This window comes from Carcharhinus amblyrhynchos, chromosome 7 (assembly GCF_965287045.1).
Source record: "Carcharhinus amblyrhynchos chromosome 7, sCarAmb.v2.hapA, whole genome shotgun sequence".
Classification (NCBI taxonomy): domain Eukaryota; kingdom Metazoa; phylum Chordata; class Chondrichthyes; order Carcharhiniformes; family Carcharhinidae; genus Carcharhinus; species Carcharhinus amblyrhynchos.
The window spans coordinates 91,025,582-91,053,155 of NC_137330.1; the positions used below are offsets into that span (position 1 = coordinate 91,025,582).

General features: G+C 41.0%; 1 protein-coding gene across 1 annotated transcript; it reads left to right on the forward strand.

The window, feature by feature from the left end:
• The first annotated feature begins 98 nt into the window (after positions 1 to 98).
• Positions 99 to 21,781, forward strand: akirin2 (akirin 2). The gene is made up of 5 exons (XM_080192783.1): positions 99 to 631; positions 6,851 to 6,994; positions 17,090 to 17,242; positions 19,151 to 19,222; positions 20,351 to 21,781. Exons 1-5 carry the CDS (start codon positions 457 to 459, stop codon positions 20,359 to 20,361), a joined length of 555 nt encoding a protein of 184 aa, XP_080048909.1. The 5' UTR covers positions 99 to 456; the 3' UTR covers positions 20,362 to 21,781.
• The last annotated feature ends 5,793 nt before the right edge of the window (positions 21,782 to 27,574 follow it).

Here is a 27,574-nt window from a genome sequence, read left to right on the forward strand (position 1 = left end):
AGTCGCCCTCCAGGTCTCCAGCCGGCTGAGGGGCGGAAAGGGGGACTACAGCTCCCGGCGGGCAGTGCGGCCCGGGTGGGCGGGGCCGCAGCTGCGTAATAGGGCGACCAGAGTGAGGCTGGCGTTGTTTGTTGTGGCCGCCATCACGGTGTGAGGTTGGAGACAGAGGGAGAGTGAGGGCAAGCGGGGAGGGAGAGATACAATCCATCGCCATCCGCTCCGCTGCTGCCTTGCAGGGACTCGGTCGGTACCGTACAATTATCGCGGCGAGTGGCGCTGTCACCCCGGGTGGATATTGGAGCGAAGGTGCTAAGACATCCCGGCTCAGGATTGAAAAATAAAGCCGGCTTTTCTTCAGCCGCCGTCGGGAGAAACCGCGGGGTCTCTGTAGCCGCTCATACCCTCCCCAAATACCCCCCCTCCTCCCCACTTTCGGCCGGCCCACACTGAAACGCCATGGCCTGCGGAGCCACACTCAAAAGGACTATCGATTTCGATCCGCTGCTCAGCCCCTCGTCCCAGTCTCCGAAGAGGAGGCGCTGCACCCCTCTCAGCTCGGCCACCTCCCCGCAGAAATACCTGAAGATGGAGCCGTCTCCCTTCCGGGAGGTCACCCCCCGCCTCACCACAGGTCAGTCAGTGCTCGGGGGGGGGGGGGGGAGGAGGGGGGGGAGGGGGGAGAGGCCGGCGGCCCGGCTCCGACTCACTGGCTGACAGGGCGGCGCCTGGAGCTCGCCCAGATCCCCAGGTTAAGGCTGGGCGTGTTTCTCACAACACAGTTTCAATTTATAGCCACCTACCCGTCTCTCCTTCTCTGTCCCACCCCTTTGGCCTCTTCCCCCGACCCTGCCTGTCCTTTTTGCCCCTTGGCCTCTTCCCCCACCCCCTTGCCCCGTTTGCTTTCCTCACCCCCTTGCCCCTTTTGCCTCTTCCACCACTCCTTTTTTGGTGTCGTCCACCACCCCACCTGCTCCATTGGCCTCTTCCCTACCCCCCTTTCTCCCTTTTGCCTCTTCCCCCCCTTGTCCCTTTTGCCTCTTTCCCAACCCCACCACCCTTTTTTTTTGCCTTTTCCCCCTCCTCCTCACCACCTCTTTGGTTCATCTATCACATCAATCGTTCTCTATTATCCCCCATAGTTTTAGCCCCCACCCCCTCCCCAAGACATGATTGAAGAATGGTACTGTTTTGATATCAGTGCAGTGGGATATGGGTTTCTGTGTCGAGGAGCGCAGTTGTTGGGTGGTTTTAAAAGTCTGATTTACATCATGATCTATGCCTGAGATTAGGGGAGGGGCAACTGCTTTCTCAGTGAGATGAGTGGAAAAGATCTCTGACAGCCTGCAAATAATTCTCACCATTTGACCTGGCAATTGCTGTGAAAACATTTCTTGCTGGTGTGCATTTTTCCCTGCCTAAGTATTATTTAGAATGAGTTTTGCTTAACTTTGTGACCCTTATCTCAGAAGGGACATGATGCCTCAAGTTTGTGTGGCTTTTTTTCCTAGAATATTTGCTTTATTTGAGGATATATTCTGCAACTCGAGTAGGCTATCTAGTCACTTGCTCTGTAAAATCAGATCCATACTGTACAAGATCAGGACTTTTTACTTTCCAAAAGAGGTAATGTGCTAGATTTGTCTGAATGCACAAGACTACATTCTGTATTGGTAAGAGATGGCTTTATTGTAGTAAGCCAGTGAGCCATATTCTGGTGCAGCATAGTTTCCTTTCAGTAACTTTGTTAAACCATTACTGTTGAAATTCTAATGTGAAATATGTTTGGACACTTCTCTGTTAAAACTGTTAATCTGTAAATTTTTAGTTCTCTTTTGTGGCTCAATATAGAGAAAGGCTGGAGGTGATTGTGCTTTTTTTTTTAACTTGAGCATTAATTATGTACCTAGCCTGCCTCACGGTCCTGGTTAGGCCTGAGATTGCCATGGGGACAAATAAGTTGCAAGGTTCTCTGCACTAGTGAAAATGAATCTTCTGTAAATCACAAATTTTTAAACCTGAAGAAAGTTGTTTTGAAGTGAAATGTTGGTTTTGGAAAAGATGAAATGTTTTTTTCATCTTGTTATCTTTTGTGATCAAGCACCCTTGCATCAAAAATAAAATGCTGGAAAAACTCAATTCTGGCAGCATCTGTGTAACAAGAAACAGTTAATGTTTCAAGTACGTATGACTCTACAGCTATTGGGGGAAGTGTGACGGTGTAGAGCAAATAGAAGGTCAGATAGGTGGGAGCTCAGGTGAGATTTAACAATGATGTCATGGAACACAAGACAATGGGAGTTTGAATGGTAGACTAAAAAGGGTGCTGATAATTGCATAAACGTAAGATAACAGAAAGTGCTCATTACAGAACTAGGATCAGTGCTCTTGGATTGGGATATAGGTTAGATAGGTGACACAGCAGCAAGTAGTTAACACTGCTGCCTCACAGCACCAGGGATTTGGGTTCAATTCCTGGCTTGGGTCACTGTGCAGACTCAGCAGACATTCTCCCCATGTCTGCATGGGCTTTCTCTGCTAGAAGTCTCATCAGGTTAAAGTCCAATAGGTTTATTTGGTGGCAAAGGTCACTAACGTTCAGAGCGCTGCTTCTTTGTCAGGTGAGTGGGAGTTCTGCTGACAAACGGCATATAAAGAGACAAACTCAGTTTACAAAATAATGATTGGAATGCGAGTCTTTGCAGGTTATCAAGTCTTCAAGGTACAGACAATGTGAGTGGAGTTAAGCACAAGTTAAAGAGATGTGTATTGTCTCCACACGGGACAATTAGTGAGATTTTGCAAGTCCAGGCAAGTCATGGGGGTTACAGATAGTGTGACATGAACGCAAGATCCTGGTTTTCTCCCACAGGTCAAAAGATGTGCTGATTAGGTGCATTGGCCATGCTAAATTCTCCCTCTGTACCCAAACCAGTGCTGGAGTGTGGTGACCAGGGGATTTTCAGTGAATAACTTCATTGCAGTGCTAATGTAAGCCTACTTATACTAATAAATTTTTAAACTTACAGGAGCAGAATGGAGTTCTGTTTTTTGTGCATGTCAGGTCCATTTCATTTGCATCAAGTTACAAATCTTTATGTTACAAACTGATTGATATGATTTCAGTTAAATTTGAAGATTTTCCTGCATTTAGAGAAGTCCTAGATGTCAATTACTCAACTCCAGTAGCCCACAGATTCTCAGCTTTGAGCTGAGTTGGTGTCATAATCTAGGCCACAAATGAATTTTTTATTATTCATTGATTCATAGAATGGAAGGGTTGTAGAAATAAACCAGCAAACAACAGACCAGTGAGTTTCACGTCAGTGGTAGGAAAACTATTAGAGAAACTTCTGAAGGAGAGCATCTATCTCCATTTGGGGAGGCAAAGTTTGATCAGGGATGGGCAGCATAGTTCATCTGAGGGCAGTCATTCCCAACAAATTTGAATTTTTTGAGGTGACCAGGTGTGTAGACAAGGGTAGTGCAGTCGATGTATAGTTTATATGGATTTCGGCAAAGCCTTTGACAAGGTCTCACTTGAGACTTTTACAGAAGGTAAATTCACTTGGGACGCAGGGTAATTTGATAAAGTGGATTCAAAATTAGCTCGGTTGTAGGAAAGCAATGACATAAGACTGCTTTAGTGACTGGAAGCCACAGACCAGTGGCACACCGCAGGGATCTGTTGGGCCCCCTGTTGTTCGTCATTTATATAAATGACATTGACTATATGTGGGAGGTAAGATTAATAAGTTTGCGAATGACAAAGACTGGAAGGTGGTTAACAGTGAGGCGGAGGGTCTTGGGCTACAAGAAGATGTAGACGGAATGATCAAATGGCAGATAAGTGGCAGATGGAATTTAACCCTGAAAAGTGAGAGGTGATATACTCTGGAAGGAGTAATTTGACAAGGAAGTATTCAATGAATGGTAGCACACCTGGATGTTCTGTGAAACAAAGGGATCTTGGTGTATTTGTCCATTGATCTCAAAGCGGTAGGACATGTTAAGGTGTTGAAAAAGGCATATGGGACACTTGCCTTTATCAATCAAGGCATAGATTACAAAAAACGGGGAAGCCATGTTGTAGTTGTACAGGACTTCGGTGAGGCTACAGCCAGAGTACTGTACGCAGTTCTAGTTGCCAGATTATCGGAAGGATGTGATTGCACTGGAGGGGGTGCAGAGGAGATTTACCAGGATGCTGCCTGGGATGGACCATTTAAGAAAGAGGTTGGATAGGCTTGGGTTGTTTTCATTGGAGCAGTGCAGACTGAGGGGATGACCTGATCAAAGTGTGCAAGATTGAGAGGCATGGATAGAGTGGACGAGGAGCAACTATTCCCCCTCGTAGAAGGGTCAGTCGGGGGAAACAGGTTCAAGGTGAGGGGTAGGAGGTTTGGGGGAATGTGAGGGGAAAACCTTTTTACCCAGAAGGTGGTGACAGTTTGGAATGTGCTGCCTGGGAGGGTGATATAGTCAGGTTGCCTTGCTTCTCTTTAAAAAGTATCTGGATGAACACTTGGCCCATAGCCCTGAATGATGTGTCAAGTGCTGGCAGACGGGATTAGGTGAGAGTTCAGGTGTTTTTAATGTCAGTGTGGACTTGGACCGAACGGCCTCTTTACTATGATTCAATGGGATGCAACATCTTTGGTATAACATTTTAAAAATATTATAAAGGTATGTTACAGCAACTCCTTGGAGAATTTTGCAATTCGCTGATTATGCTCATTTCTTGCATTACAGGAAGCTGCCAGTGACAATCATGTCATTTTAAAATGCTGTTCCTCTTAATTTTTGGGAATGTTGCAGCAAATGGTTGCGCACTCATTTTTCACCCAGCTGTACTTTAATGTCCTGGTTTGAAAAAAAATTTGAGTTTGATTTTTGAAGTTGATTGGGAATTTTAAAGATATCCCTGCAAGCTGATTGCTTGAGGTACCAAATTAGCCGAAGATTTATGGTTGGAAGTTTTGGAAACACTACATTTAATTTCACTGTTATTTCCAATTGGGCCCCACGTATAGAATCATAGAACCCTACAGTGCAGAAAGAGGTCATTCAGCCCATTGAGTCTGCACCGACCACAATCCCACCCAGGCCCTACCCCCATATCCCTGCGCATTTTACTTGTACTCCCTCTAACCTGTGCACCTCAGGACAATAAGGGGCAATTTTAGCATGGCCAGTCAACCTAACCTGCGCACCTTTGGACTGAGGAAACCCACGCAGACACGAGAATGTGCAAACTCCCCACAGACAGTGACCTGAGTCAGGAATTGAATCCAGGTCCCTCGAGCTGTGAAGCAGCAGTGCCAACCACTGTTACCCTGCTGCCCCTACTGTGCTACCATGCTGCCCACTAGTCTCAGAAGATTTTGTTTTTAAACTCTGGCACTAAATCTGCACTGATCTTCAACCTTAACTTACATCTGGTTTATCAGTAGTGTACCCTTCTCCATTGGGTGAGCTACTGATGTTAGCTTAACTTTGAGTAGTTTTATATGGAGGAGATGTACTATTTGAAAGCAGAGCAAAGCAAGTTAGCCATTCTTGCATGTCTTGAGCCCCATGAATGGATTGGTCGTGGCCCTAGATGGGAAAGAGCTAAAATGTAATATGACAGGAAAGTGTTTAAGAAAAAACTATTTGGCTAGCATATCTTACCTTGCGATGCTTAAACGTTGACATAGTTAGCTAGTTGCCACCCCACCTGTATAACAATGTACAGTTTTATTCTGTGGTCTGTTTACATTTTCCATGGCTCTGACAGTTTTGAATAGTGGGTGGAATTCAATTGTGTACCATTTAAAAATTTCCAAATTGTTAAAGTTGTCATTTATTCTAATATTGACTTGTGCAACAGATAGTGGGTGTCTTTCAGAGCCATGTCCAAGTGACCATTCTTCATTTGTGAGTTTTAAGTAGCTTGTGGATGGCTCCAAATAGAGAACATAGACTAGGCTGATCCTCATTCACAGAACTGCACTTTGTAATGGACAAGAACCCTGAGTATTTTCTCTTCAGAGTCTCATGTTGCTAACATAAGGAATCCCTTGCAAATCTAAATCCATTCTCTACTGAATAAAGCAGTATCTCTTGATTTTTGACAGAATGGTTTGAGGAACTTTTGTAACTGTCAATTCTGTCTGAAAACTGTATGTCTAAATGTCCCTTTTTGTTCTCCCAGAATCACTAGATTATTGTCTGTATTTGAAATTTGCCGTATTGCCAAGGCTTTGGTCTGCTCAAGCACTATGCAGATAATAGTCTTTTTTTAAGATATATAGTTGTCTGCAGTGGTGGTGTGAAAGCAAAACATGGTCATATATCTCTATTTCTTTTGCCCCAAATGTTTTCATTAAAACAGCTTTTGAATTCAGTGGCTTCAACTTTGTTACAAAATTTCCAGAAAAATCACTGGGTTATAGCAAATTTGATCATGTCTTTTATTTATCTTTTCTTATACTAAATATTGTGTTAAATATGATTGTGATTATCTAGTATTTGTTGCATTCAGTCACATCTGTGGGGCAAATTTTACAACTGGAGAGTGAATTTGCACGGGTATCAGGGCATTGTCACTGCTGATTATATCAATTACTAATATAGCCTTTACTCCATCTTGTAAGATTTTTCCATTTTTTTTCCTGATTCTATTTTTAATCTTTTTTCTCAAAACTATGTATATTGTCTGATTTTGTACTTGAGAAATTTAATTGCACAATTAAATTTGTGGTGGTGCCATATAGTTTTTGGGGAAGATTAGCTGAACCTCTACAGATGCGTACATTACAGATTTTAAAGTGGATCTCTTGGTTGTAAATTTTTGTTTTCCTTTTTTCAGAACAAATTCTGTACAACATAAAACAAGAATACAAACGCATTCAGAAAAGGAGGCATTTAGAAAGTTACCTGCATCAAACAGAGGGAAGTTGTTCAAGTGATACACAATCTCATATTCCAATTTTAAATGGACCAGCTTTACAAGGTAATATCAGCCTTCTTTGTGGAAATCCAGATTCCTTTGTTAACAATTATCTACAAAATGAGTTGTGATTTGCATGCTGCTGCTGCAGCTAAAACATTTTGAAATGATTCCTGGATTTAAACAGGGAGGTCAAGATGCGTGGCACTGTGACTGTCCATCATTGACCAATTCCATGGTGGACATGAAGGCTTGTTGTATTGCACAACAGTAACCTTGGAACAGGTCCCTTTGTAAGAATTACTGCTTCACAACTTTATATGCCTTCAAAGTTTCTATTTAATTATCTTGGTTCATTAAGAGCAGAAGTGGATTTTGGAAACTGAAGTCTTTTCTACCTGATAATTTGCACCACAACTAAAGAGTTTGTGGTAGTAGTTATTATTATAAATGTCCAAGTAATTGTGATTTTGTTTAAATATAATTTGATGTGTAAAATGTAATATTGCAACTGATTTCATGGAAAAGGGATATTGTAACATAAAGGAGACCACTAGCAGAGCAGTATCGATGAGAAGAGGTTTAATGAACAATTTTTTTGTTTCCCTTTGAACTTGTCTGTAGTAGTTTCTTGCCACTTGGCCTCTGATGTGGTCTTTATCTGTGTGCTGGTCTTGGTAGTCATATGCATAGTTTGGTCCTTTGGTCTGGTCTGGCACTTTGGCTCTTAGTCTTCCTTCCTTCCTTCTCGGGTGTGGTGGCTGTCCTCATGCTGGTCGTCGCTGCTGATGTTCACTATTGTTGTAGCTCGTTCGTGGGGTCAGAGCAGCTATGAATGATGGGGAAGACTTCCCTTGGTAAATGACAAGTAATTGCGCAGCAGTGTAAATGTACATGCAGCTGCTGTATTAGTTCAGGAGAACTTCAGTGACTACACAAACATTCTAATGATCTAAGGTAATGTGTGCAGAACAATGTAGTATAAGCAGATATTAGAGATTTTGGGGGGCAGGGTGGGGAGGAGGAGCTGATCCTTTACAAGACAAGGAGCAGCCTGAGAAGGAGTGAGACAGCATCAGTTAAGTGTGCAAGTAGGTGATTGCAGTGATTTACATTATCCTTTCACTAGGGTGGTAGTTGAAACTAGAACTAGAGAGATGCAAGTGCTCTATTGATTTTATAGTTTAAATAAAACTACAGAATAGTACATAAACTGCAGACAACTGATGACTGATTTCTAATTAATTACAAAATATAAAGATGCAGAGCAAATTGCAGCATGTGAGATCTGATGGTCACCAATATGATCCAGTAACTACCTTTGCTGTAAATATCTGCAGCCCAGGGAACTTGGATGGCAGGGTTGATTTGTTAAAAGTCTGAGTTTTGGAAAGTGCAATGCATCATGGAAGGAGAAATTACTTGGATGCTTTGTTGCAAGAGGCAGTCACCTCAGGGTTAAGTACTTGCAATTTGATCCGTGGTCAGGGACAGAAGAGTGTAATTGAGGATTCCGAATGTAGCACTAGTGGACTTCTGACCCTTCCTTGCCTGACAGGTACATGGCTCTTTGTGGCCTGTGCACAAGGAATACAGGGAGGATGAGCAAACTGAACTCAGTATTGTGATAAGGGGCCATTGAAATTTGGGAGAAAAAAGGAGTGTATTGACAATATAGTTAGGGGAATTAAATATTATTCTCTGCAGCCAAGAGCATATGTTCTGATAGTTTGCTACTTGTCTGATGCCAGAGCTAAGGACCTATTCAAGGTTGGCAAGGAACTTGGAATGGGTGGGGCAGGTGCCAGTTGTCATTTTGTGTAGGTATCAACAATATAGATCTAAGTTTCTGTTAAAGGAGTAATAACATAGAAAACTACAGCGCAAACAGGCCCTTTGGCCCACAAGTTGCACTGATCATATCCCTACCTACTAGGCCTATCTATAACCATCAATCCCATTAAATCCCATGTACTCATCCAGAAGTCTCTTAAAAGACCCCAACGAGTTCGCCTCCTCCACCACTGATGGCAGCCGATTCCACTTACCCACCACCTCTAAATGAAAAACTTACCCCGACATCTCCTCTGTACCTACTCCCCAGCACCTTAAAGCTGTGCCCCCTCGTAGCGACCATTTCAGCCCTGGGAAATAGCCTCTGATACAGCTGAGGGTTATATTTAAAAAGTAGAATGACAAAGGTAAAGGATTATTACCTGTCATGAGGAAATAAGATTATAGTTTAATACGTTGCTCACATTGGTAAGGGAAAAATGGACATTGATTCTAATACCACATGTTGTTTGGTTGAGATGGCTATTACTTAAAATACGTTCTGACCAGGTGCCCTTGTGAATCCAAAAACTATGATGTAGTGGGTTTGATATAAGTAGTGAGGGAAGGGTTCACACAAGGGAAGACTTTAGAATATTGATGAGAGAACAAGGCAGTGGTGCAAGGCAATAATATTGGGTAATTATAACGAGAATGTCAGGAACAACAGCATACAAACAATGAACCAGCAAATGGGCTCTTTTTGATGTGAAAGTGATTTAAAAAAAAATACAAACTTAAAGGCTTGTTGTTACAAATGATGCTTGAATTGATGGCACAAATTGAAACAAGTGGCACACCTCTGCCATACTGTTAACATTATTATGGTTATGCAATTCTTTGAGGCTTCTCTCCTCCTGATTAATGCTTTAACTATAAAGTTGAGAAACACAATATTTTTATTAATAGCTTCCATTCTGTCTGAATAGGCTTCAGACAAATCTACATCCAACAACCTGCTTTGAAAACTCTGCTTGTGTTTTGACACTAATATAATCAATTTGGGTGGAGATGAGCAATCACAAGAAAAATAGTCATAGTGGGAGTAATCAGACTCCCTAGCAACACTGTAGGACAGGATATAAATAAGAAAAAGTGGGGGTTTGTAACAAAAGATACTGCAATAATCTTGAGCAATTTTTTATCATCTTAAAAATTGACAATTTGATTCATCCAAAGGTAGCCAAGAGGATGAGTTTATTTAAAATAGTTAGAACAATATATTCTGGAACCTGCCAGGGAACAGGTTATTTTGGACTTAATTGATCTAATGGTAAAGAATTCTCTAGGTAAGAGCAATTTTAACATGACAGAATTTTGCATTCAGAAAAAGGATGAGAAACTTGCATTTTAAATTTAAATAAAGGAAATAAGAGATTTGAAGCCAGTTTGCTATAGTTGACTGGAAAAATAAGTTAAACAGAAAATAAGTTGAAAAAGTAAGATTGATCAGTGGCAGACATTTAAGGACATATTCCACTGAATTCTTAGGGATGAAGTATTCATAATTAGCTAAGGAAGTTAAGGATGGTATCAAATTGAAAGAAAACATAAAATGTTGCAAAGATTATTAGGCCAAAAAATGGGCTAAACTTTTAGACACAGGACATGATGACTAATGAGAGTAAACTAGCACAAAATATAAAAGCAGACAATAAGAGCTTCTGGGAGAATTGCCAAAGCAAACTTTCTTCCATTGGAAGATGAGACTAGGAAATTAATGGGAAACAAGATGGCAGAGACTTTGAAAAGGTGTTTTGCATTTGTCTTTGTGATAGGGGACAAGACACTAAAAGAATAGAAAAACAAGCAGTGTAAATGGAGGATGAAATTTGAGAGTCACTATTGCTAGAGGAAAAGTGCTTGGAAGACAAATGGGAATAAAGAGTGATAGGTTTCCTGGACAGGGGGCCTGCATTTTAGGGCAGTATACCACAGGAACAGATCCTTTGGCCCACAATGTTGTGCGGAACATGACACTAAATTAAGCCCATCCCTTCTGCCTGCCCTTGATCCAGATCATCTATAATCCTTGCATGTTCATGTTATCTAAACACTCCCAAAAAAACTTGCCCCTCACATCTCCTTTTGAACTTCCCCCTCTCACCTTAAGTGTATAGCCCATAGTATTAGACATTTCAACTCTGGGGACATAGATTTTGACTGTCAACCCTATCAATGCCTCTCATTTTATAGACTTCTATCAGGTTTCCCCTCAACCACAACTGCTCCAGAGCAAAAAAAGCTGAGTTGTCCAGCCTCTCCTTAAAGCTCATGCCCTCTAATGCAGGCAACATCCTAGTAAACCTCTTCCGCACCCTACCTATAATGTGGCAATGAGAATTGAATGCAATACTCCTAAGTGCAGCCTAACCAAAGATGTTGTAGCTTTACAGAAGACATCCTGACTCTTGTACTCAATTCCCTAACCAATAAAGGCAAGCATTGTGCCTTTTTTACCACACCTGTCTACTTGTGTGGTCACTTTCAGGGAAGTATGGACTTGAAACTGTCCTGCTATTAACTTGCATCCTAAGGTATTTTTAAAAAAAAGGGTTATGGAGGTGGTAATCTTGTAAAATTTTCTAGAGTCTGGAAAGGTCCTAGTGATTGGAAAACCACATTTGTAAAGCCCCTCTTCAAGATCAGAAGGAGACAAAATAAGTTATAGGTTGATTAGCCTAGCACCTATCGTTGCCTCAACTGTTTAGCATATACATAGACGATCTGGAGGAGTGGACCGACTGTAGGGTAACAAAGTTTGCTGTTGACACAAAGATGAGTGGGAAAGCGAATTGCATGGAGGACGTGGAAAGTCTGCAGAGAGATTTGGATAGGCTGAGTGAGTGGGCAAGGATCCAGCAGATGGAGTATAATGTTGGCAAGTGAGGTTATCCACTTTGGAAGAAATAATAGGAAAATGGACTATTGTCGTAATTTTTCACCATTTAAATATGTGCAGAGCACCTGGGGGTCCTTGCGCATGAATCACAAAACCTCAGTCTGCAGGTGATCAAGAAGGCAAATGGAATGTTGGCCTTTATCATGAGGGGGATGGAATATAAAAGCACGGAGGTCTTACTGCAGATGTACAAGGTACTGGTGAGGCTGCAACTAGAGTACTGTGTAATTTTGGTCCTCTTAAACAGAGAAGGTTCACCAGGTTGATAACGGAGATGAGGGGGTTAGCTTATGAGGAGAGATTGAGTAGATTGGGCCTGTACTTGTTGGAGTTTAGGCTGAGGGGTGATCTTATAGAGACATAAGATAATGAAGGGGCTAGATAGGGTAGAGGCAGAGAGATTCTTTCCACTTAGAAAGGAAACAAGAACTAGAGGACGCAGCCTCAAAATAAGGGGGAGTCAGTTTAGAACAGAGTTGAGGAGGAACTTCTGAGGGTAGTGAATCTCTGGAATTCTCCGCCCATTGAAGTGGTGGAGGCTACCTCGTTGAATGTTTAAGTCACAGGTCGGTAGATTTCTGATCAGGGAATTAAGGGTTATGGGGTTATGGGCAGATAAGTGGAACTGAACCACTTTCAGATCAGCCATGATCTTATTGAATGGCAGGGCAGGCTTGAGGGGCTAGATGGCCTACTCCTCCTATTTCTTGTGTTTTTATTGGGAAAATTAGGAAGGCATAGCAGGGCATATGGGAAATTTGTAATGCAACCCGAGAGTCAACGTGATTTTGTGAAAGGGTAATTGTGTTTAACACTTGAGTTCTTTGAGGATGTGACGCCCAGGATAGATAGAGGAGGCAGTGAACATGGTTACAGCAAATAATTAAGGTAAATGGAATGGTCACCTTTATTGCAAGGGAGATGGAGTGTTAAAGTAGGGAAGTCTCGCTACAACTTGATGTTGGTGAGATCACACCTGTAGTACTATGCAGAATTTTTGGTCACCCTATTTAGCGGGGGTGGGGAGGTGGTGTAATTGTAGAGAAGGTTCAGTATATTGATTCATGTGATGAAGAGGTTGTCTTCAGAGGAAAGTTAGGGTCTGTGCTCTCTGATTTAGAAGACTGAGAAATGATCATCTTGAAACATACAAGATCCTGAAGGGACTTAGCAGGGTGCCGCTGAGAGGATCTTTTCTCTTGTAGTGAGGGAAACTAGAATTAGGGGCACGTTGTTTCAGAATAGAGTCTCTAACATCGAGAGTAAGAGGAATTTATTTTCATTTGTGACTCCTCCAACACTTGTACAGCCTGTGTTCATATGCAACATGACCTGGACAATATCTAGTAATATTCATGCCACAAGTGCCAAGCAAAAGTGAATCTAACCATTTGACATAAAATGACATTACCATCACTGAATCCCCCAGTATGACATCCTGGTGGTTATGATGTGGGTATGCTGGCGTTGGACTGGCGTAAACACAGCAAAAAGTCTGACAACACCAGGTTTTAGTCCAACCTATTTATTTGATAATATACTCACAAGCTTTCGGGGTTAGTCCCATGTTTGTGCTTTATATGCTCTGTCTGAGGCCAGAGCTCTCCATTCACCTGACGAAGGGACTAACCCCGAAAGCTTGTGAGTATATTATCAAATAAATAGGTTGGACTAAAACCTGGTGTTGTCAGACTTTATCCTGGTGGTTACCATTGACCAGAAGCTGAACTGGACAGGCAATATAAAAACTGGCTACCAGAGCAGGTCAAAGGATAGGAATTCTGCAGAGATTAAGTAATCACCGAATCTCAAGCCTGTCCAATATCTACAAGGCATAATGGCACACTCGCCACACAGCAGAAGAAACTCAACACCATCCAGGATAAAGCAGCTCACTTTGCTACCCTTTTTTAAAGAAAAAATTTGGGAACAAAACCACTTGGAAGTCCCTTTCCAGGCACAAACTTAATATATGTCCAGAACTGGATGAGCAGAAATTTCCACCAATTGAGAAGACAAAGAACAAAGAAAATTACAGCACAGGAACAGGCTCTTCAGCCCTCCAAGCCTGCACCGACCATGCTGTCTGACTGAACTTAAAACCCCTTGCCCTTCTGGGACCATATCCCTCTATTCCCATCCTTCTCGTGTATTTGTCCAGGCACCCCTTGAACACTATCATATCTGCTTCCACTACCTCCCCTGGCAGTGAGTTACAGAAACCAACCATCCTCTGTTTTTAAAAAAACTTGCCTTGTACATCACCTTTAAACTTTAAACCTTTGCCCCCTAGTAATTGACTTTTCCACCCTGGGGGAAAGAAGTTTCTGACGATCCACTCTGTCCATGCTGTCATAATCTTGTAGACTTCTATCAGGTTGCCCCTCAACCTCTGTTCTAATGAGAACAAGTCAAATTTCTCCAACCTCTCATAGCTAATGCCCTCCATACTAGGCAACATCCTGATACATCTTTTCTGTACCCTCAAGTCTCCACATCCTTCTGGTAGTGTGACGACCAGAGTTGAACACTATTCCAAGTGCAGCCTAACTAAGGTTCTATAAAGCTCTAACATGACGTCAATTTTTAAACTCTGTGCCCTGGCCGATGAGGGCAAGCATGCCGTATGCTGCCTTGACTACCTTCTCATCAGCATTGCCATTTTGTGAACTATGTACCTGGATATCCAGATCCCTTTGCCTATCAATATTCTTAAGGGTTCTGCCATTTACCGTATATTTTCTATCTGTATTAGACCTTCCAAAATGCATTACCTCACATTTTTCCAGATTAAATTCCATTTGCCACCTGTCCACCCAAGCTTCCAACCTATCAGTATCCTTTGGTCCTTATTGCTACTGCAAATCCACCAACCTTTGTCATCTGCAAACTGACTAATCCAACCAGTTATATTTTCCTCCAAGTCATTTATATTACCAACAGCAAAGGTCCCAGCACTGATCCTGAGGAATGCCACTTGTCACAGCCCTCCATTCAGAAACACAACCTTCCACTGCTACCCTCTGTCTTCTCTGACCAGGCCAGTTCTGTATCTGCCTTGCAAGCTCACCTCTGATCCCATGCGACTTCACCTTCTGCACAGGCTGCTGTGAGGAACCTTGAAAAAGGCCTTATTGAAGTCCATGCAGACAACATCTACTACTGGACCCTCATCAATCATCTTCATCACTTCAAAAAAATTGATCAAGTTTGTGAGACATGACCTTCCTTTCACAAAACCATGCTGCCCCTTGCTGATGCATCCACTTATTTCCACGTGGAAGTAAATCCCATCTCGAAGAATCCCTCTCCGATAATTTCCCTACCACTGACATAAGGCTCTCACTGCCTGTAATTACCTGGATTATTCTTGCTACTCTTAAACAAAGGAACAATGTTGGCTATTCTCCAATCCTCTGGGACCTCCCCTATAGTCAATGAGGATGCAAAGATTTCGCTTAAGGCCCCAGCAATTTCCTTCTCTTTCAGTATTCTGGGGTCTATCCCATCAGGCCCTGGGGACTTGTTTACCTTAATGTTTCTGAAGAACTCAAACTTCCACCTTTTTGATTTTGACATGACTCTAACTACACACCCTTTCCCAGATTCTTCATCCAAGTCCTTATCTTGGTGAATACTCATGCAAAGTATTCGTTTAATACCTTGCCCATTTCCCCTGGCTACCCTCTTGGTCTTCATATATAAAGCCTTGAGATTTTCCTTAATCCTGCTGGCCAATGATTTTTCATGACCCCTTTTACTCTTTACTCAAGTTTCTTTCTACTTTCCTGTGTGTTCCCAATCTCCTAGCCATGACAAATGCTTCTTTTTCTCTTTGAAGAAGCTCACAATATCTCTTGTTACCCAAGGTTCCCAAACTTCCCATACTTATCCTTCATCCTTACAAGAATGTGCTGGTCCTGAATCCATATCATCTTGGATTTGAAAGCCTCTCATGCCAAATGTTGATTTGCCCCCAGTCTACATTCTTCAGTTCCTGCCTAATACTGTTGTAATTAGCCTTCCCCCCCAACTTAGCACCTTAATTAGAGCACTATACTTTTCTTTATCCATCAGTACCTTAAAGCTTACTGAATTGTGGTCACTGTTCCCGAGCTGCTCCCACTGTTTTCAATTCCCTTTCACCAGTATTCCTTCGCTGTCTATCCCTCTCTTTGACAACACTAAGATTAGTTAACAACCTTGATATTACATTCTGTACTGAGATGAATTTCTGACCTCTTATTTGTCATCTCTAGAACTGGCTTTTTCTGCCTCACCCTGTCTGAATTTATCTGCTGACACCCTCATTCATGTCTTTGTCACCTCGACTTGATTCTTCCAATGTACCTAGCTGATATCCACATTTTACCTCTATAGGTTCTGTTGCCTATTGCTGCCCTTTGCATGTTGACCTGCTTTTGCTCCACGTCAAGCAATATCTTGATTTCAAAGTTCGCATCCTTGTTTTTAAACCTTCCATGGCCACCTTCCTCCCTGTTTCTGTAATCTCCCACAACCCTCTTGAGATATCTACATTCCTCTAATTCTGGCTTCTTGTGCATTCCCAACCACCATTGTGGCCATGCCTTCAGTTGTTTTGGAAATCCCTCCCTATGCATCTCCAGCCTTTTCACTTAGGTTTTAAAAAATTTTAAAGGAGGAAAGCCATCTTTTTGACCAAATCTTTGCGTATCTGACCAAGTACCTCCTTGTGGCTCAGCATCGTACTCGCTTTTAGTAATTTTCCTGTTTAAACATCTATTGCACTGTATAAATATTATTATTGATATGGAGTCATAACAGCTGAGGTTAGCTGCAGTCTTGCTGACAACACTGGACTGATTACTGTGAACTCTGGGACCATGTGGCAGTTTCCACTGCAGACCCAGGCATTCATTCAGGGATGTTCTGCAGCAGCTTTGAGAATTTATTATCTTTGGACCTCTTAAACTTTACTGTTCCTAGGTTGAGCCTTGTTGCTTTAGGCTAATATAGTGAAAGGTAAAATCACTGGGTAACACCAATGACCATAGCCTGCAAAAAAGCAGTAAACCAGGATTACCAAATGCAGATAAATTATGGGACCGAGGCAGCCACAGATATAAATACCACGTTTAGTGAAGTTCAAGGAACCATTCCTGATTACCACAAACCTCTCCAGTGATTGCACCTGACCAAAAAAATCAAGGATGCAGCACATCTACTTTTTGGTGAAGTTGAATGGGAGGGCTCAAACTTTTGTTGCAGCCCAACAGGAGCAATGTAGAAGGATAATAGATGGAAAAAGGAATTTGGGGGTTATGTTCTATCTGAAACGCTCAGTCTTTTAGATGCTTACTGACTTAGTATATTGCCAAAATTAAATTTTGGCGAAGTTCAAATTACAAGGTTATTATTTTTGTTGTTTCCTTAAATCCCAGGCACTTCATCTGGATCATTGTCACCGCAGTCGAAGAAAGATCAACCATTGTTCACTTTGAGGCAAGTTGGACTAATCTGTGAACGCCTGATTAAAGAGCGAGAAGAGAAGATCCGTGAAGAATATGAAGAAATATTGGATTCAAAGCTGGCAGGTAAATTTGTGCCTTCAGGTGGGGACTTAGCGTTTTTTGGACTGGAATATCATAAATGAGGTAGTACAAGGACAAGTGCTGAATTAACCCATGAATGGAGTGCAGCAATCTCATTGAGCTGCATGATAGGAAAATCTGAGCAGAAATAACATGGCTTGTTGAAATAATTGATTTAAGGTAAATATTCACAGTTGTGATTGGAGCTATGGAATAAAAGGCTCTTTATTTATTCTCCAGTACCTCAAAAGTAAAAAAAGAAACTACTAATCAACCTCTGCCTAGAGTCAGTTTTACTTTTTCTGGTCCAGATAGTAAGTTGTTTTCCAACTAACTAATTTCCTTTGTATGCAACATCCAACAAAGAAACATGCACTTTAAAGTGTTAGTGCACTCAAACACCAACTTCCTAGACCAGCTCAACTCTGGGCTAATCAGAAGTGTTGAAAAATATTTTAGTTGCATACAGTAACAAATATGCCATTGAGCAATAGTTTGTGGATCTCATTTTGAAATCTCCTACGCATTGTTTAGTGTTTGACAGAAAAGTAGAATTGCTGTAAGTAGAAATGGTCTCTTGTAGCTTTGGCTCCTACTGGTGTGGAATCTATTGCATGGTTGATTTCATGGCACTGAAGTGCTCTGCCTAAAGCCAAAACAATGGTAGCTGACATTGTGAGAGTCAAATATTTAAATAGAACTCGTTCAATGTTAAAGCCAGTTCATTTTAGTTTACAGTCCTGTTGAAGCTATAACTTGTCTCAGGCTTCGACCGCTTGTCATTGTAGCTGTAAAATGTATTAACAATTGCCTTTGCTATAACTTTCTTTCCTTTTTAAATTGAATGTATGCTGCTGCAGTAGTTGGGCTGCAACAAAAGTTTGAGCCTTCCCATTCAAGTTCACCAAAAGGAAGTAGATGTGCTGCATCCTTGATTTTTTGGTCAGGTGCAATCATTGGAGAGGTTTGTGGTAATCAGGAATGGTTCCTTGTACTTCACTAAACATGGTATTTATACCTTTGGCTGCCTTGGTCCCATAATTTAACTGCATTTGGTAATCCTGGCTTACTGTTTTTTTTTGCAGGCTATGATCATTGGTGTTACCAGTGATTTCTGCTTGTTGGATAGTATGTGTGGGAGAAAGGGAAAATGACCTAACTTTTCTTGTTTCATGGATGGATACAATATTTGGGAGCTGGAGCTGGGGAAAGAAGTGCTCAATCCTGAATACATTTTTAAACCCTTTTGGCAATATGTCATGCATGATTGTGGTTTTCTGAATTGAACCTTGACTGGAAGCAGGGAGCATTGTTTCATTCCCAAATGTTAATTCACCCATGTTTTTCCAGGTGGGAGATTTTTCAATCATAGCATTTGTTTCATTCATCTGTTGGGGGCTGGATGCAGAGTTGATGGTGGAGATGGGGAAGAATTTGCCAAATCTTGCCAGTGCAAGCTCTCATTATGGACAAAACTGTCATGTCATATTTTTGTTTACCACATGACAGTATTTTTAATTCACTTATGGGATGTGGGCTGGGGCAGCATTTGTTGCCTGTCCTCACTGAGCCAACCATATTGCTAGGGGTCTGGAGTCATATGTATGCCAGTTCAGGAGAGGATAGCAGGTTTCCTTCCCCTAAAGAACATTAGTGATAGGTTTTTATGATGATCGGCAATGGTTTTGTGGTCATATTGAATCTTTGGATTTGTTTTAATTTCAAATTTTCTTATTGAATTCAGATCTCAGCATCTGCCATGATAGCATTTGAACTGGAGTTCCCTGGGTCTCTGTACTACTAGTCCATTATACCACTGCCCTGCCTAGTATCAAGTCTTTCATTGAAGCCTGGGTTAAGTCTTTTTAAAAATAGTTTTAATGAAGTTGGTTTGATCTGAATGTTTTTCAGAACAATATGATACTTTTGTGAAGTTCACGCACGACCAGATAATGCGACGATATGGAGAGCAACCTGCGAGCTGTATGTATTTACCAGCTGTTTTTCAAATGCTCTAATCCTCAAACTGTATCTCCATTTTAGGCTTGTGTGTGCCACATCCTTGACTGAGAGGACAAGATCTTCCAGTCTCGTAGCAGTAGCAGCAGCAGCAGCAACTAGTTGCCTTGAATGTGGCCTGAGGTGACTCGCCTTCTAATTTATTTTCTTTTCCCAGAGGAAAAGTGCATGCCTCTGAAAAGCAAGGCTGAACCCACAATCTGCCACACTGTAGCATTGCATGTTTTTGATTGTACTGTGCCTTGCCAACAGAAACTGCTTTTGCAGTTATTGGAAAAAAGAAAATCCCATTTTAAAATGTTTTGAGCTTTTCAGTGTTCTAGGATCACATTCAGAGCAAATCTGATGCTGTTTTATATTGTAGGAGTATGGATTCTGTATAGTAGATTGGAGTTTCTGCTCTTGTGGAATTTGCTGCTTTACATTAGAGTGGCAAGCAGCTTTTGAATGTTTGAGCTTTATCAACATTGTCTTTGTATAGACAGTTTGTTGCTGAATCGCTAGTTGTATCCCTTGGTTTCATTTTTACCCAATGGGATGAACTAGAAATGAGCCAACAGTAATTCAAGCATGGTTCAAAAATCATGATTACAGCGTTAATAACATTCTCTTTCCCATTTGTACATGCATACAGTACACCCAGCCAGAATAAAATGAATGGTGTTGGCTCGCGCTCATATAGGCAACTGTTAGATTGTATTTGTACTTTGCCACAGGATACCACTGTTTTGTCAGCTATAGACAGTAGTGATATCTCATTTTGCAGCAGTTTGCTGAAGTTTGGTTGCTTCGGCAGCTATGGTGTAGTTCAAAGGCTGTGCAGTCAATATGTTCCAAACCTTAAGAGTAAACTGAATTTGTTAACCTTGTTTTCTGATGGTGGCTGAAAATTTGCCATTTCTCACTAAGTCCCAAGGGTAAGTCAGTTCCTTGTGTGTTCAGTGATAGTTGGAGAGTAAGTCCCAATTGTTTGCCTTTTCTGTTCAAAAAAGACAAACTTTTGTCTTACTCTAAAATAGAAAGGAATATTAATTTGAAATTTTATCCTGAGTTCAGCCTGAAGTTAACATTTATTTTTCTTCTAATTTACAGATGTATCTTGAGTTATCCCATGTTTCTGCGGAGTGCCCTTTATCCTTTTGAACACTGCAAGTTGGCTGTTTCTCTGAGACTTGTAGCAGTGCCATATTAACCACCTGTGAGCACAGGGTGTTTCCAGCTTGTCAGTGGCAACCACTTTTCTGCAGCATATGTTTATTGGAGTGCTCCCTGATGTGTCATCACCTAATTGGACCTTTGCTACCTGTACTTATATACCAGTGGCTCCCTGTTAAAATTTTGCTGTATTGTTAAAATCTGAAAAGCTTTGTCCTTTAATTTTAATGACTTTAAAGGAGCAATGCTGGTATTCCAGAATTTGCCCTTCGCATATAATTTCAGCATTGTATCTTAAGTGTCAGACTTTTAGGAGAAGAATCAGTCCAATATGGTTTTGATAATGGGCCTTTTATGCAAACTTTGACTTCTGGCTACAAAAGGCAGAAGAGGGGAAACCATCAGTCTACTTTTTATTACTATTACCTGTGTAAGTGTTCTTAAATTTTCTCAAGCTGCATTTGTGGAGGCTTTTTGTTGCCTGGTTTTTAGAACCAATTCATAGTGACAATATTGAGGTTCGCTTTACAATCCGCAGGTGAACAAGGTGAAATGTAGCTTCCTTGTTTTAATGTGACTTAGTACTTTCATTTAAACTGATTAGTGAAGCATAATTGAATCTAGTCATAAGTGTTCTGAAGAATCCAAACCATTGAACTCAATGAGTTGCAGCAGCTTGATATGTTTTCCTGACAGCCAAGTGCCTGCAGTTTGACCTTGTTTCCAATGTAGATTGCCTATATTACTAGTAGATGTGTTATTCAATCAGAATGTTGCTTTCCAAAAAAAAATTTGGATACCAATTTAACTTTTTTAAATCTGAGATTCTTAATTTCTAATCTTATTACTGTGGTGATTCAAGTAAATTTTGAAAATGACTTGCAAAAAAAAAACTAGGTCCAGTTAACCATTAAACATCCAAGAAAACTAGGTGCTCTCTCGGAAGCATGCTCACTGTGAATATGCAGTGAGCAGTAGCAATGATTGCAGGCCTGTGATTCAGATAGCTGGAGGGCAAAAGTTTGCAAAGGCTCATTGTGCACTACAACACTTCTGCAGGCAAAAAGTCAGTTTTGAATGTTGAATTATGAGGTTAATTACCATAGGGTATGAGATATTGCCTGCATGTAGCTGTGGTCTTGCCTGTTAAAATGAAGGGCTCAGAAGGGAGTTTTTTTTGAGGGGGTTAAGAAAAAGAGGGGATTGGAAGGGGTAACTGAAGCTTCATAGTAATTTTTTTTGAGGAATAGTAAATTTTATTTATTCTAGCAGTCTTTCAAAGTTTATTTCTGCATTTTGATGTACCATTATTTTACTGTTCTTTGTAGTGTAATGGAATTTAGTTGACAATAAAAAGTTTACATCCAATTGTAAGGACTACTGTTTAAAATGTTAAAAATATGAACTGGATTACAGAGCACCTCATCTTCTAGTATCTTGTGATGCAACATTTCTGACAAGTAGGATATAACTTGACTTAGCTAAATTTAACTCATTTCAACATTTCTAGTATGCCAATTTGGTGTGTATGATTTGTGAACACAATTGAGCTTCCTAAAAGTTTACTAGTCACAAGTAAGGCTTCCATTAACACTGCGATGAAATTACTGTGAATATCCCCCAGTTGCCACACTCCGGCACCTGTTCAGGTCAATGTGTCAACCCAGCACATATTTCAGACAGAGAGAGGACACCCATGGAGAATGTGCAAACTCCACAGACAGTGGTCCAAGCTGGGAATTGAACCTGGGTCCCTGGCACTGAGGCAGTAGTGCTAGCCACTGTGCTGCCATGAATTATGTTCCATTAAACATTAGTATGCCTTAGTGGTGGCACACATCTGAATTGCAAGGTTGTGAATTCCAGTCCCATCCAGTTGAGTACACAATCCCAGCTGACAACTTACTGCAGTTCCAAGAGAGGTGCTGTTTGAATGCATTGATCACAGCACTTGTTTTTGTGAACCCAAAGGAAGATGTTACCTGATTAACCTGTGTTATCATTGTAATGAGGTTTCTTTTCAGTGTGGACATGAAATTGATTTGTATTAATGTGTTTTGCCTTTCCCATCCCACCAGTTGCAAGCTAGCAACAACTATTAGCATTTGACTTGCAGTCTCGCAAATGTAGCAGTTACAGTGAAGTACCACTGAGCTTCAGTTTGATCTTTTCAGGGGGGCTATAGACAGTGCAGCACTTCAGAACTGTAATCAAGTGTTAGGGTAGATTATTGCTTAAATCTTGGCTGGAGTTTGGATTTGGGTGGCATGGTGGTCTCAGCACCAAGGACCTGGGTTTGATTCCTAGTTTGGGTGACTGGAGTTTGCACATTGTGTGGGTTTCCTCTGGGTTCTCTGGTTCTCTCTCTCTCCTCCCCCCACCCTGCCATTGTCTGAAAGATATGCTGATTAAGTTCATTGACCCAAACAGGTGCGAGAGTGTGGTGACTAGGGGAATTTCACTAACTTCATTGCAGTGTTAATGTAATCTTACATGTGACTAATAAACTAACTTTAGCTTAGTGATAACAAAGTAATATTCATTGGCCAAGACTAGTAATTCATGATTCTGTTTGAAATGCTTTAACAGTAGCTGGAGCTTGCTGCCCAGGAGAATGATATTTCTGTGCTTCCACCAATGATTTCAAATGGGTATTTGAAACAAATGCATTTGTGGGACTATTGGGATGGTTGGGGGGGTGGGGGTGAGAGGGAAGAGTGGGATTTGTTGCTTTGCTCTCCACCAAAACAGCATGTATTCTATGGGTTGTGGTGTGGCTTTCTTCTGTTACAAGTGACTGACTAGCAACCTGGAGTCCCAAATGTGATCATTCTCCAAGTTGGCTTTACTTTTTAGACCTTTGTTCTGCGATACTACTTTTTTAGGACTTGAGTTTATTACATACTAATGCACAGTCCCCTAATTTGCAAGTCATTGTGACTTCAATCAGTACAGTTGTTCAATGTAACTAAGTTTGGTATGATGTAAAATAATCTAAACTGGGTAACATGGTGATGACATCAGTCCTGTACCAAAGTACTGTGACCAGCAAATCTTCAGTTTTGTCCACAGTTGTTAAAATCTAGCAAAATGTCTAGAAAAACCACCTTCCATTAGAAAAAAGATTCAAAAGTCTGAGGTCACATACTGACCAACTCAAGAATGTCTTCCCTGTTGCGGTCAGACTTTTGAATGGACTTACCTTGCATTAAGTTGATCTTTCTCTACACCCTAGCTATGATTGTGACACTAAATTTTGCACTCTCTCATTTTCTCTGAATGGTATGCTTTGTATGGTGCACCAGAAACAATGCTTTTCACTATGTTAATACATGTGACAATAAATCATGTTCTACATTGAGAATTTCACAACTGTATAGAAGGCCACTTGGCCATCACACTCTGAAAACTTTTCAGTCTTGCTTCCTTGGCCTTTCAAGTAACTATAAATGTTTCCCTTTCAAATATTCATCAAATTTCCTTCTGTTACCATTGAATCTGCTCCTCCTTTCACTTGTTCACTGTTTTAAAGTTTCTAATGTTCCTACTTTCTTACCAATGACCTTCAGTCTCAGACTTTTTGTTATTGACCCTCCTGCTGGAGGAAACAGTTAACTATCAAAACACTTTTTTACATCTAATATCTCCTCTGCCATCCTTGACTTGAAAGAGAACAATCCCAGCTTCTTAATTTTCCTACAAGTTCCTGAAATGTTTAATCACTGACTTGGGTGTGCCTAGCCTGCTAGTGCATTTTCAGGGTCTTGCAGAGGCAGTAGTGGTGATACTTATCCCTTGTGTGGTGTCTGCTGCATACAGTTCATGTCTCGAGCCATATGGGAGGGAAGGTATCATGGCTTCGTCGACCACAAACACGTCCATGTCACTCTGGGCAACATCTGCAGCATCAAGCATTGACCACAATCAGCTTCACTGGGCAAGGCACATTGTCCACATGCCTGATGTGAGACTCCCAAAACAATTGCTTTACTCAGAGCTTTGATCTGGCAAGTGAGCCTTAGGTGGGCAGAAAAAAATCTTTCAAGGGCATCCTCCAAATTCCTTGGAAAAAGTGCAACACCTGGGAAGCCCTGGAAGGGTGGAGGAAAAGCATCTGGGAAGAAGCTGAACACTGCCCCCCCCCCCCTCCCCGTTTCGTCCCCAAAGCTGAAGCCACATGGTGACAATGAAATGGAGAATACATGGCCGTCTGGATGCTCCACCTGCCTGGTCCCTGGACAGACTGCAAGTCACCGGAGAACTCCCTTTTCCTGTGGAAATAAGTCATCCTCGACTCAGAAGGGATGCTTAAGAAGTATAGGATCACAGTTAAGACACCGCTTGGGCCTGGGTAAGATGGTCTTTTGGTGAGTTGGTACAGATTTGATGGGCCAAATGGCCTCCTGAACTGTTGCAATTTGCAACAAAAAAACCTGTTGGTTTTGTAGCACTCCAGACACCTTTTTAAGGGTTTCTGCCTCTATTCATTCAGGCAGTGTTCTAGGCCTTCACAATCCTGTATATGAAAAAATGTTTCTTCTCCCCTTAACCTTTCTACCAATCATTTTTAATCTATATATTCTGCTCATTGACCTTTCTTGAGGCTCCTCAATTTGTACATCTCAGTCCAACTTGCCCTTAGCTTCCTCTGCTCCAAGGAGTAAAACCCCAGCCTATTCGATCATTCATAACTGCAATATTTCAGAAATCTCCCCTGTGCCCTCTCTAATCTTATTACAAAGGGGATGTAATTGCGTGACCGAACTGCACGAGTTTAATGTTTTAGAGCAGGGATCTCCAAACTACAGCCTGTGGGCCACATCTGGCCCTTTGCAACTTGAAATATTTAAGTAAATAAAATTAATTAAAAAATGAATAGCCTGCTTTTCTTATCTGGAGTTAAGTAATTGATTAGCATTTGCTAATGTTGGACATTTTTACTCATTAATATCATTTCTCAGTGTAACCATGGCATTGTTTCTTTGTAATTGTCACATTTCTCTTTTGTTCTGAATCATATACTGATTACAAAAAAGATCCAAATTAAACTTATTTGTTCATTCAAATTTTATTCATTCATTTATAGAACAGTACAGCACAGCACAGGCCCTTCAGCCCTCGATGGTGTGCTGAGCTTTGTCTAAAACCAAGATCAAGCTATCCCTTTCCCTATCATTCTGGTGTGCTCCACGTGCCTATCCAATAACTGCTTGAAAGTTCCTAAAGTGTCCGATTCCACTATCACAGCAGGCAGCGCATTCCACACCCCAACCACTGAGTAAAGAACCTACTTCGGACATCCCTCCTGTATCTCCCACCATGAACCTTATAGTTATGCCCCCCCAGTATAGAAAATATAAACAGAAATTTATAAAACTAATTTTTTTCTTTGGCCCATGAAAAGATACGATGTGGTCCTTGTACTGAAAAGTTTGGAGACCACTGTTTTAGAACCACTCCAAATAAGTACAATTATCAGAAACTCTCAATCGTGATTAATTCAACCTGGGGGCACAACCAATTGTACATGGGGTATCTAGCACAGATTTTCAAACTAGCACAGAAGATTATGGAAACTAGAGCTGTGCTGAATGTAATTTGCACTTGTGGTTTTCAGATGACGTGTGCCATAAAAGCCAATGCAATCGAGTGGAAACTCTACCCTAGGGTATTTTACTGATGAGTATTTTATCAGCAGATAGAAAACAATGAACAGTCGCTTGGTAGTTGAGTTCTGAAGAAACGTTGCCAATTTTTTTCTCATCTTGCACTCATCAGGATAAATGTAAGGATGTCAAATTTCAAACCATCACAATTTATACTACAGGGAAAAAAATGTGCTGATCGGTTGGTAACTTGACTCAAGCAAAGGTGTTGCCATGGATAAGCATCAGGAAATTATTTTTGCTCCCCAAACTCTCAGGTAATTCAAAAAGGGAATGGGGTTTGAAAACAATCCTTTAGTTTGCTTCAGCAACATGTCAGAGTATTCATGCTCTGATTTGCAGAAGCTTTGAAATGTATGATGAAAAATAAAATTCAAATAGTGGAAGAAGAGACACTAGTCATAGTGATTTGAAAAATTCACTCATGTCTCTATGCTTTATACTGATCACAGGGTTAGTAAAGTTACTGAAGAACACACCTAGGTCTGAGTCAGGTCCCAAAGCAGTGTGGGGGAAAAGAAACTTCATGTCAAATGCCATGTTATTGCACTATTATTCTGATGCTATTAGAAATGACAAATATACATTTAATGTTTCTTGCATTAAGAAAGCAAGTGACAGATTTTAAATAAAACAAACAGAACACGTTGGAAATACTCTGGCAGTATTTGTAGAGAAAGAGTTAGTTTTCAAATCATTACAGCATGAAACAACTTGTTGCCATTCCTGGCAGAATTAGTAAATCTTGTTGCCGATGATTAAATAAGTTGTAGGCTGTCTAATTTTTGGGAGGCTCATGATAAGCATAAGATTTGAACAAAAAATTTAGACGTTCGATTTTTTTTTTTTAGTCATGCTGCACAAAAGGAGACCACTTTGAAAGCGCTATCCAATTATTCACACTGTCCTGCTCTTATCAACCTCTTCCCACCACCCTTTCATTCTGGTATATGTAAATAATTTTAATACACATAATTGCAGTTCCAAATCTTCATTGCAGAAAGACTGCTGGAAACAACGTTTATATGTTTTCTCTTGTGTGGCGACTGCCGAGTTTTGAATTTTTTTGTTTTTCCCATTTTGATCCATACGTTCTATCCCTAATCATATATAATACAAGATTTCAGGAAATGGCAATGGGAATGAACAAAAATGCATGACGGTAATATATATATGCCACCCCTCCTGCAGTTTGTTCATGGCAATTGGTTGTGTAATAGCTATTATTCCAAGTAGCATCATTGACAATTATTTTACTGGACAGAAGGGGGTCCTGTTGAGAGGATCATAAGAAACGCAGCCCTTCTTGAGCTTGAGCAATGGAGAAGAGGGCCTCAGGGTTTGGGAGCATTTGGGTGATCCTGAGGTCTGCGAGTTATAGGATGACAGGTTTATAAGCACAGGTAATTTATGATAGGGAGAGCAATATCCTACATTCTTAGGAGGAAAAAGACTGACTCCTTTGGGAATCCTGGGTTCTGGCTTCCTGGGGAGG

Coding starts and splice junctions, on each gene's coding strand:
- akirin2 (XM_080192783.1), top strand. CDS start 457: ATGGCCTGCGGAGCCACACTCAAAAGGACTATCGATTTCGATCCGCTG. Junction 632..6,850: donor CACCCCCCGCCTCACCACAG/GTCAGTCAGTGC, acceptor TCCTTTTTTCAG/AACAAATTCTGTACAACATA. Junction 6,995..17,089: donor AAATGGACCAGCTTTACAAG/GTAATATCAGCC, acceptor CTTAAATCCCAG/GCACTTCATCTGGATCATTG.